This window comes from Arachis hypogaea, chromosome 14, assembly GCF_003086295.3.
Source record: "Arachis hypogaea cultivar Tifrunner chromosome 14, arahy.Tifrunner.gnm2.J5K5, whole genome shotgun sequence".
NCBI lineage: Eukaryota > Viridiplantae > Streptophyta > Magnoliopsida > Fabales > Fabaceae > Arachis > Arachis hypogaea.
In genome coordinates, this window is record NC_092049.1 from 21,540,406 (window position 1) to 21,551,647 (window position 11,242).

At 37.5% G+C, this 11,242-nt stretch overlaps 2 protein-coding genes across 2 annotated transcripts; one reads left to right on the plus strand and one right to left on the minus strand.

Moving 5' to 3' along the window:
• Positions 1-335: 335 nt before the first annotated feature.
• On the plus strand, positions 336-2,352 carry LOC112741800 (uncharacterized). Its single transcript, XM_072216091.1, has 5 exons — positions 336-382; positions 670-755; positions 907-1,000; positions 1,204-1,429; positions 1,908-2,352. The coding sequence occupies exons 4-5, from the start codon at positions 1,208-1,210 to the stop codon at positions 2,178-2,180; spliced, it is 495 nt and encodes a 164-aa protein (XP_072072192.1). The 5' UTR covers positions 336-382; positions 670-755; positions 907-1,000; positions 1,204-1,207; the 3' UTR covers positions 2,181-2,352.
• Positions 2,353-5,109: 2,757 nt separating this feature from the next.
• On the minus strand, positions 5,110-6,078 carry LOC112742396 (protein FAR1-RELATED SEQUENCE 5-like). Its single transcript, XM_025791634.1, has one exon. It carries the CDS (start codon positions 6,076-6,078, stop codon positions 5,110-5,112), a length of 969 nt encoding a protein of 322 aa, XP_025647419.1.
• Between the last annotated feature and the right edge of the window lie 5,164 nt (positions 6,079-11,242).

The window sequence follows — 11,242 nt, forward strand, 5'->3', positions numbered from 1 at the left end:
CTTAGCAACTTTAAACATGTGTGGCGTCACCAGAGCAACACGCAGGAGAGTTGCTATCTCAGAAATTCTTAGCAGCTCTAAACATGTGTGGCGTCACCAGAGCAACACGTCCCATGCATCATACATTTTCAGAGATTCTTGGCAGCTTTTGCCACGTGACGCACCGAGAGCAACACGTGTTGATTGCTTTTTCAGCCATGCAGGAGATAAGTATGATCCAAAAACAGGAGATAGATGAATACCTGACCCCTTTAAATTTGGCTCAACCAAGTTGCTTTCCTTGCATACATTAACCAAAATTTCAAAGAAAAAAAAAAAGGGAGAGAACGAAAGAAATAAAGAATAGGGAGAGAGGCAAAAATATTGTAGAAATTAATTTATGGTGATTTCTTCTAACTTTATGGTAATTTTGTGGATGATTTATTCTTGCTTAGGTGTCACCATCACAGTCATTGATTAAGTAAAGTTTTCTAAACTTCATTAATTGCTTCATTAAATGTTTTCACATTGCATTGTATTCTATGTTATTTACATTATACCACATAACGTATATGTACTCCAAGTACAATGTACAAATAGTTAAATTTTACCAAATATTTTAGAATTAAGAAATTTTATTCCTAATTCTTCTACCCCATATGTCTGTATGTTTTGGTGACTCATCGGCAGGATTAAGCTTATCCGAAACCGAAGACGCTGCCTACTGCTTCTTCTTTTAGCGGTGACCCACTGCAAAAACTTCTCGAAACACCCTTGTAAGATCCACTGCTTCTTCTTCTATATGGTGCATTTTTATTTTTCGGTGACTCACTGGCAGGGGTAAGTTCATCCAAAAACCTCGAATACCCTACCCACTGGTTCTTCTTGTAGCTCATGCGTTACTTTTTTTCGGTGACTCACCGGCAGGGTTAAGTTTTTTCGAATCCCTCGAAGACCGTAACTTGTCCACTCTCCGGCCAAGAACCGGCGACTGGAATCTGAAACCTATCCAAAAATCCTTGTAAGGCCTACTACTTCTTCTTCTAGCTCAGGCGTTTGTATTTTTTCAAATTTCACTAACAATCTTGCGTTATTTGTTCTGTTACTCACTTTCTGTAATCACTGGCCATGGAAGAAGATTGTTTCAAGTTCGAAAAAGTTTGTTTCAATTTCGAATGCAGTAGTTGATCATAGTTGTTCATGGTGGTGTTAAATGTTAATTAGATTGATGGCCAGTGATGCATGCTCCTCAAACACGAGACGAAGCAGAGGTGGAGACGACGGACACCAGGGACTCAAAGCTGGATATGGAACCTCATGTTCGCCGCAACCTGGGGATGTAAAAGATGGTGTGGCCCCAAAATGCTTCTGTGGAAAATATGCCATCTATTACATGCTGAAGACAAACATCCACTCGAATAGGCTATTTTTTGGATGCCCATTGTTAAAGGTAAGCTCGCAATTCTTCATGTATGCGTACTATATTTATGCTAAAATTGGGTTAAATTTTAAATTTTTGGAATGGAGGTTTAGACTCTAGATTTTGGTGATTTTTCCTGTCTCAAGTTGTTGTGGATGTGATTTTGAATTATTAGGAATGGCATGACAATTGGATATGAAAATAATTTGATTTCATAAGCGGTTTGCTGTTGAATTGGGTTGATTTTGTATATGATTTTATATTGGAGCTGGTTAATTTTGAAGAATGATTGAGAATTGAAAAAAAAAAGTTGATTTATTGCAAATAGATCTACTTAGATTAATAAATTGATTTTGACATAGAACCTGAACTGATATAAAATATTTTAAAAATTAGAAAGGATTTTTTAGATTTAGATTTTAGGAATTAATTACAGTGATATATGTGGAGTAGATTGAATTGGAGTGTTTTGTACCACCATACATTCATTGTGTTCTATTCGATTTAGGTGACACAATCACATTGCAAATTCTTTGTCTGGGTTGATGACCACATTGCAAGGGTCAGAGCTGTGGAGCCAACAAGGGGATTAGGTGACGGCAAGCCGAATGGTGTTGAAGAACATTCGGGACGAGATAACTTGATTGCTCATGTCGAGGAAAGAATAGTAAACCTAGAGAAGCTACTGAACAAAAAGAGTAGAGAAGCAGAATTGAAGAAGAAGAATAAAGAAGCAACTGCAAGAGAGAAGGAGGCTTCATCAATAAAGTCTAATGATTAGATCAAAACCAGAACCACAAGCACCTCTAATAGGTTTAGAAACTTAAGAATAATTTCCTTCTTTGATATGGGCAAGATGGTTGGAATTTGATTATATATGTAGTGACGTGTTCTTGTTTTACCTATAGATACATATATGTCTTATGGTATATATTTTTGTGAGTTGTGAGTTAGTTATCCAAGTTCCTTCGTAATTTCAATAGCATATAAAGGCTAATATGTTGTAGTAACTCGTCCGAAAACCAGAAAATAACATTTTTTATTGACATGAATGCTTAACATTGCAATCATGTAATAAGTCAATGTTTGGCAATTCTGTAAGAGTAGCAAAGAGAAAGGGATGACAAAATAGACAGATTATTTGGTGATTCCCATGACAAATCATTCAGCCACCATAATAGATAATTGATACCCGAGTTACTCTAGTATATCACCAAACATGTCCGCGATTTGTTTTTCTTCTTATATAGTAACATTCAATGAGTGTATGGCTTATTACAGGTCTTACCATGTAAGGGTTAGGTTGGGTTATCGTCCACAGTAGTGGTATCTACAATTGTTGTCATGACACCTGTGGCCATCATGTAAATTTGTCTTCTAACTTATTTCAAGTAGTTTCTTAAATGCCGGTTTATATGTCGTCATTTTTGGTGGAATCGTGTTACATAGTAAGGTATAGGTCGAATTTTGTATGCATAGTAAGATAAATTATGTCAACCGTGTTGATTCATCATGATCCCCATTGAGTTCTTGTTAGGAATTAAGGTGTAAGATAGTAGAGGAGTTGGTATTCGATATTTTTTTTCCCAGTGTTAGTTATTTTAATTAAGGGAATATTTAGTCTTTCTGACATGCTTGGGATTAAGCTCGGTGAACTAACCTGAAAAAATATTTATTTTTTGGTAGTTTAAGTCTCTCTAAAAGTAAAGTGGACTAGCAAGCAAATTGGGTCAGCTACAAAAAAAATTAATGTACATGAGTAGAAAATTCAGCAAGTGGCTTGAAACCAGTTAAGCCCAACTTTTTATGGAATTTTAATATGTAGATCTTTCATATACCTCCAACAACATTGTTATCAAACTCTCGAGTTAAATCGTAAACTACGAGTTTACGAGTTTAGGTAGTGGAATCGAGACTCGGACATAAACTCGTTTTTGAGTAGATTCGGGTAGACTCGGATGAACTCGTGTAAACTCGGTCAAAATCGCAAGTTTGAGAGCGAGTTTGCGAGTTTGCTTTGGGTGCTGGTTTTGGCAAAAAATAACGTCATTTGGGCAAAAAAAAAAGAATAACGTTATATGTTATGCTAACCCAATAACACGTAACCCTAAATGACTAAATCCCTAATCACTCTTCTCTCAGTTCTCTCCCTCTCTATCGTTTTCTCACACTTCAATCTTTGTCACCATTCACCGTCGATTGCTTGTGTCCCAGAACAGTCGTACATCGCTCTCTACTCTCTCCTCTCAGTGCTTTGCTTCTTACCATAGCTAGGTTTTGCTTCGATGCACAAGGAGCCTCTGCCATCCACTACACTGGCTCGTTCGTCTCATTGCCACTGCTTATCGTGTCCTCTGCGACTCTGCAGTTCGTCGCGCTACCGTGGTTTGTTCGTGCACCGTTCGTTCATTCATCCACCGTTCGTGCATAACTCCGCTGCGCTATCGTTGTTGGCCCGTGCCTCTTACCTCTATTGTGCTTTGCTGTTGCTCACCATTTCTCACTTTTTGCATCTGCATCGTGACTCCATCTCTGCACTACATGAGTACAATTGTGCTGCATCTCTACTCGGTTTCGTGCTGTTTCTTTGTCGGCCATCCCAGGCTCACAGCTAGCTATTGTGCTTTTGTTCCATTCAAGTATTTTTTTTTTGTAAATTTTATTTCTTGCCTTTTATGTAGTTTGAAAATTTAGGCAGTTAGTAAATTACAGTGCTTTGATTATGGTTCAACTTTAATGTTCATAGTTGTTATTTAGGGATAACATAGAAAATTAACAGTTAAGAATAACTCATAGTTGATAACTAAATTAGGGACATAGTGTTTATTTAGGGACAACCATGGTAATTTAATTATTTGATATTCTTGATTTAGGTACCAAATGTTTGAGAATGCTGCTTAAAGAAAATGATAAATGAAGATTTTGATGAAGACGATGAAGATGTTATTGATGTCATGGAAGATAAAGATATTAGAGGATTTCAATTTAATTTTATTAGAAGTTTAGAACTTTTAGTTGTGTGCGTTGTATGTTGTACTAATTGCATAAATATAATTATAAGGGATTTGAACTTGTGTTCTCAAATACTTGTTATAATGTATGCTACTACTTTAGTTTATTATGTGCTTTAAATTTGATATTGTTAATTTTAAATGGCAAGATTTAAGCAAATATATATATATATATTATGTATGATATGTATATATTTTTTGAAAAAATTTTGTAATAGGTAAACTCGTACGAGTTTACGAATTAACTCACGAGTCGAGTCTAGGTTAGCTCCACGAGTTTACTTAGACTCGCGAGTTTGACAACCTTGTCCAACAAGGTAATCGTCACTGGCTCAAAGCACTGAGACTTAAAGTCAGCTATTAATTCATTGTGTCTATACTCCTTTAAGGCCCTATCCAGGTTATGCATGAAGTCAATGAGGGTATTTTTGCGATTAACATAAAATCTGATGAGAGAGTTTATACATTCACACTGTGACGTCATCCTTATGTACCCGAAAAACTTATCCCATAGGAAACAATGGGACCATATCGCACGAGTTTTGTACATCTTTTCCATCCAAGTACTCCCAACAAGGTTGTGCTTATCCAAAATGGCTGTCATCTCCGATCAAAATCTCTGCGGTCATTGTTGTCGTATATAAGACCCTTAAAATCCCGTAGGAAATTAGGATTCTTTATATTTTCACATGCATTTCTCTAAAGATGCCATCCGCATAACCAATGGGTCGCATTAGGAAGAATATTCTTGATTGCATCTCGCATGGCAAGGTCTCCATCAGTTATTAATGCTTTAGGACTTTTTCCACCCATCGATTCAACAAACGTTTCCAACAACCACTTATACGTGTCTGTGGTTTCGTCAGATAGTAGGCCGGAGTCGAAGATAACAATCTGCCCATGATGATTGCATCCGGAGAAAATGACCAAAGGTTTGTTGTATTTATTCTTCTTGTACATTGAATCAAAGGCAACAATATCTCCAAAGCAGTGATATTCAACAATTGATTGCCCATCTGCCCAAAAAATATGCTCGAGCCCTTCGTCACTAGTGAACGTATACTTCCCAAAGAACAGTGGATCGTTGTTTAACTTGCTAATCAAATAATTTATCGCCGCATTGGCATCCCCATTTTTTACTTTTGATCTACGATAACAATCAATGTGGTTGTACAAATCTTTGCGTGTGAAGCTAGCATGATGATATCCACCCTTCTGGAACGCAATATATCCTATAATATAGCACGTCTTGACACCAAAATTATGAAGATTTTTCACTTGGACTTTATCAATAACAGTGAGACGATGATTGGCCGAAACGAGATACACAAATTGGGGTGGGGCGGTCATATCGTGGTTGTGAGATTCCACAAAATATGATACCTTCCATCTTCCGCAGCCGTAGTCATGCTTTACCCTAAGCCGAGCTGAACACTTGGTTCGCGTGAGTGACCTTGCCTCCCTTAATCTATCATCCAGATCAAGATACCTCATATTCCTCCAGCCCTCCTTATTGCAAACAAGTTGCCTGCAAATGATTCTACCTTCGTTATCTCTAACGATGTCATCCTTCCTCATTACAAATCCATGCCAACAAGCATAAGCGTTATAAAATTGGCAAGTCTCATCCTCTGTCCTAAACTCCAGGTTCCAAATATCCTCCACCATTAAATCCGCTATTCTTTTACACTACAATCTTATTCACTCTTGCTAGTAGAATCCAGCGAATCCACATCATCATCTTCTGCATTCAGTTGATAATCGAAATCATCACCCAAATCATTATCAGAATCATTCTTAACATCATCCTCGTTTGTGGACATAATTTTATCCCTGCCAAAATCCAAGTTGGTGACAAAAAATGTGAATAAACAGAACCAATGGTAGCAACTACAGGAAGCTAACCTAAGTTGCATGTAAAATTACTGGAATAAGGTTTTAATTTCAATGCCCCAAACCTAGCCACAGCATAGAACTGGATAATGTGACTTAATTTCTAAATTCCAGATTAGCAACCCAACACCCTAAATAGAGAACCGTTGAAAAGGCATAGACTATCATCAAAATTAAACTAATATGGATTAACAAAAAAACTTAATCGGACATAACTTGATGACAACCAAAGGTTGAGCTTGAACGGGTAAAAATAAACTACTGGAGGGAGGTGATCTTACCTAATCCGCCGCACCTAATTTGAAGGCAGCTGAAAAATAGGGATGGTAAACCAGCTTCCACCAGCCACAGTTTCATTAATAGCAGAAGTTCAGCTACAAATTTCTCTGCTGGAGCCACATCAGGTTAGCATTCGGCCTCTCCTCAGTTAACGGTGATGCCTAATCGACGGAACCAGAGTACTAGTTCCGGCTCCAGTAACTCGAAACATATATAATTCTTGCTAAATAGACGTTGGGTTGATTAATGTGTGGTATAACATACAACGAAGGGCCGAAGGCCACAAAAACGAAATAGGGTTGGGTACTATGGATACTATGCGTTTTCCTAGTTCTTAAAGATGCATGTTCAATTTCAGGAAGAGATGGAGGGTATTTTAAAAAAAAAAATTAGAGATTAGAAATTATAATTGCAAATGTTTATTAATACACTATACAGTATGTATATACACTAGCTAATGTAGTATGTTTATGTTATAGGTTCATTAAAAGCTTTTACTATAACTAATGAATCAATTAATGAAAGGTTGAAAACTTTACTTAATCAATGGCTGTGGTGGTGACACCTAAGTAAGGGTAAATCACCCACAAAATTGCCATGGGTTTGGAAGAAATCACCTTAATTTATAAATAGAATAAAAAATAGTGTAATCCAAACTCAATAGAAGTGCCCAAACTCGACCTGTCTTTGACAGGTGGGCAGAGCAAATCTCAAGTTGCGATTGACATGGAATTGAGTTGCATGTCCCACACGTGTTGGTAAAAAATATAAAGGAGGTCTTTATAATGCAAAACACATCTTGTCTTTGGAGGAATGTGAGCTTGTTTCACTTTGTTAAGGGTTTGTGTGTTTTGATTATAACTAAGGGAGGGAGGGTTTCAACGTTTTGGGTTGTAGGAGAGGGAGGAGTCCTGCCTTTTGGTTGCAAGGGAAGAAGAAAAAAGAAGACTAAAAAAAGTAGTTTGAGTGAGTGAGTAATAAAATAAAAAAAAGTTCGTAATTTTACATTATCTCAAGAACATATTATTGAATATCAGGACGTGAACCATTCTCAATGGATAAATATTTTTTTTATATTTTTATGATAAATAAATTTATTTATTTGTATTTTATTAGTTGGTATATACAACAACAACAACAACAACAACAACAACAACAACAAAGCCTTGTCCCACTAGGTGGGGTCGGCTACATGAATCAAACGACGCCATTGTGCTCTGTCATGTATCATGTCTATAGAGAGACCGTTTACATATAAATCTCGTTTGATCACCTCATGGATGGTCTTCTTAGGCCTTCCTCTGCCTTTCACCCCTTGTCCATTTTCCATCTCATCCACCCTCTTGACTGGGTGTTCTGTCGGTCTTCTTCTCATATGTCCAATCCACTTGAGACGTGGTTCAACCATCTTTTCCACAATGGGTGCTACTCCAACTCTCTCCCTTATATCTTCGTTCTTTATTTTATCCAATCGCATATGACCACTCATCCATCTCAACATCTTCATCTCTGCTACACTCAGCTTATGTTCGTGCTCCCCTTTGGCCGCCCGACACTCCATACCATAAAGCATAGCCAATTTTATAGTAGTGCGATAGAATTTACCTTTAAGTTTTAAAGGCACTTTTTTGTCGCATATAAAACCAGATGCACTCTGCCATTTTGACCAACCTGCTTGGATCCTATGATTTACATCCTGTTCAATCTCTCCATTATCCTGTATGATGCACCCAAGATACTTAAAACTTTTAACTTTTGGTAGGATGTTTTCTCCAATCTTTACCTCTATATTAGGGTTTTTCCTTCTCAAACTGAACTTACATTCCATATATTTCATCTTACTACGGCTTATGCGTAGACCATACACTTCTAAAGCTTCTTTCCGTAAGTCTAACTTCTTATTTATGTCTTCCCTTGACTCTCCCATAAGGACAATATCATCGGCAAAAAGCATGCACCATGGCACAGGCTCTTGGATGTGCTTTGTGAGTACTTCCAAGACTAATATGAAAAGATATGGACTTAAGGATGATCCCTGGTATAATCCTATACCAATAGAAAATTTCTCTGTCACACCACCTTGAGTCTTCACACTAGTTGTGGCCCCATCATACATGTCTTTAATTACACGAATATATGTGATCCTTACTCTCCTCTTTTCTAAAACCTTCTATAAGACCTTCCTTGGCACCCTATCGTACGCTTTTTCCAAATCAATAAACACCATATGTAGATCCCTTTTATTACTACGATACCTCTCCATCATCCTTCTTAACATGTATATCGCTTCGGTGGTGGATCTGCTTGGCATAAATCCAAATTGGTTCTCTGTTACTTGTGTCTCTTTTCTCAACCTCTGTTCTATCACCCTTTCCCATAACTTCATGGTATGGCTCACGAGCTTGATCCCTCTATAGTTTTTGAAACTTTGTATATCCCCTTATTCTTGTAGATAGGTACCAAGGTGTTTTTTCTCCACTCATCAGGCATCTTCTTTGACCTTAAAATCTCATTAAAAAACTTGGTTAACCTGTTGATGCCTTTTCCTCCAAGGCCCTTCCAAACCTCAATCGGGATATTATCAGGTCCTACTGCCCTACCATTTTTCATCTGTTTTAGAGCCTCTTTTACCTCGAATTCTCGAATCCTTCGATAGTGGTCAAAGTTTTGATCTTCTTCTCTTGTGCATAACCCACTGATGAGTTTGGAAAACTCTATTTCTAATTAAGTGATGATCAAACATTATTAATAAAATTAGTTGCAAAAATTATGGATATTGAATGATTAAATTAATTTTGCAATGCAGGATCTGTCTGGGCCGAAAAAATGAAAATCTGGTGCATGCCCAATATGCTTATAAAAATTTCAGTTCTGATATTGAATTATTGTGGCTGAAACAATGTGTTGTTACTTGGGCCAGATTGAGTTATTATTGCTACAAGCCCAAATGAATGCTTTCCTATTTGCTCAATGCATGATCCGAAAAATATACATCAGGAAAGCAAATGTTACTAATTGGGCCAGATTAAATGATTATTGCAACTAAGCCCAATTTTACTTGAGATGAGAGTTCCTCATGCTTTGTCTGAATCCATGAAGCAAAGAAAACAAAGCCTCAATGCTTCCAACGGATTCCATTTCACTCCTTGGAAGGATTTCAAATTTAATTTACTAGCATTGGGAACATGAGAGAGAACTTGACTTTGATTTGATGGGAATCATTATGATTCATGCTACTCCACCTAAAGGAAAGTAAAAGCAACCTTTTTCTCAATTAATTTTGTTTATCTCATTAAATTGCTTTTCTTCCAAGATTGTTTCTTCTCTCTCATCTCTTTATCTCTTTCGGTCTTTAACCAGAATACAATGGATGCCATGAAAGCAAAAATGAGCTACTAAAAGGAAGAGAAAGCAAGCCTAAAGACCATCACAATGATGGCAAAAAAACATATCAAAATAAAAGAATGTTGTGGCTAAGATATTCACCAAATGTGGTTAGATTTGGTGAGGTAATCTTGAGCTCTTCATGCTCAAAAAGGAAGAAGAAGATCTCGGCCAGCAAGGAGAAGATCTTGGAGAAGATGGCTTGTCTTTGATTCTGCTCAACCACCACAGGAAGTAGCTAGAGTGGCGAAGTGATGGAAGAGGCAGAGATTGGAGAAGATGAAGCCATCATCATCATGAAGCATCAAGGGCCAGAAATCCATCTTGGAGAGCAAGCCAAGGATGGAGAGCTCGGATTGATGAAGAGTGATGACCAAGGAAGGAGTAGAGGTAATTGCATGTTTGTTATTGCATGGTTATCTCTTCTCTCTCTGTGTGGCCAAACCGGTTTCTTGAAGGAAGAAGAAGTTGGCTTGGGTTTTTGGCTTCAAGTGTGGAGGCTTCTCCCTTCTATAAAAAGGGAGAACAACCACTGTTTGGAGCAAGGAGTTAGAAGTAAGCAGTGAGAGTGCAAGGCACAGGATTCTCATAGCTACCTAAGCTTACAGATTTTCTTCTCCTTCAATATATTATGTTTTGTATTTTTCTGTTTAATTTTGTCATGTCTTGAGTCTCATGGAAAAAGGTAAATAGTGAGGTTTGTATGAAAAAGCCATAGAGCGAAAAAAGGCAGAGAGTGCAAAATTAAAAGAAAAAGCCATAGATGTCCTTAGAGTTCCTTTGTTCATCTATGTTGTGTTTCATGATTCTGTGGAAATTCCCTTGTAAGTTGGGTTAGCACTTTACAGTTTGTAATTTGGAAGATTATAGTGAAATTCCATCATGTTTGTGATGGAGACTGGATGTAGGCTGCACTGCACTTAGCAGCTGAACCAGGATATATCTTGGTGTATTTTTCTCCCTTCTCTACTCCATTTCTGTTTCTGCTGCACAGGAGCTAAAAATCAAAATGTCTCGTGCCAAGTGACGAGACAAAACGAAAAAGTCTCGTGGCTAGGGACGAGATAAAAACAGAAAAGTCTCATCTAAGTTCAGCAAGTGTAAGCAAGCAAAAAGGGGGCTAAGATTCAACCCCCCCTTCTCTTAGCCACTGAAACCATCAATTGGTATCAGAGCTTGGTCTCAAAGAGATCAAGCTTTGTAGCTTGGAGTAAAGATCCTCATGGCAGAAAACAGTGGCTCAAATGTGGTGTCCTACAATCTTACAGAAGGACAG

What these genes read in the sequence shown, in the direction of transcription:
- LOC112741800 (XM_072216091.1), top strand. Translation starts at nt 1,208, where the DNA reads ATGGCCAGTGATGCATGCTCCTCAAACACGAGACGAAGCAGAGGTGGA. An exon ending in TTGGATGCCCATTGTTAAAG is followed by an intron (nt 1,430 to 1,907) that starts GTAAGCTCGCAA and finishes TATTCGATTTAG; the next exon opens with GTGACACAATCACATTGCAA.
- LOC112742396 (XM_025791634.1), bottom strand. Translation starts at nt 6,078, where the DNA reads ATGGTGGAGGATATTTGGAACCTGGAGTTTAGGACAGAGGATGAGACT.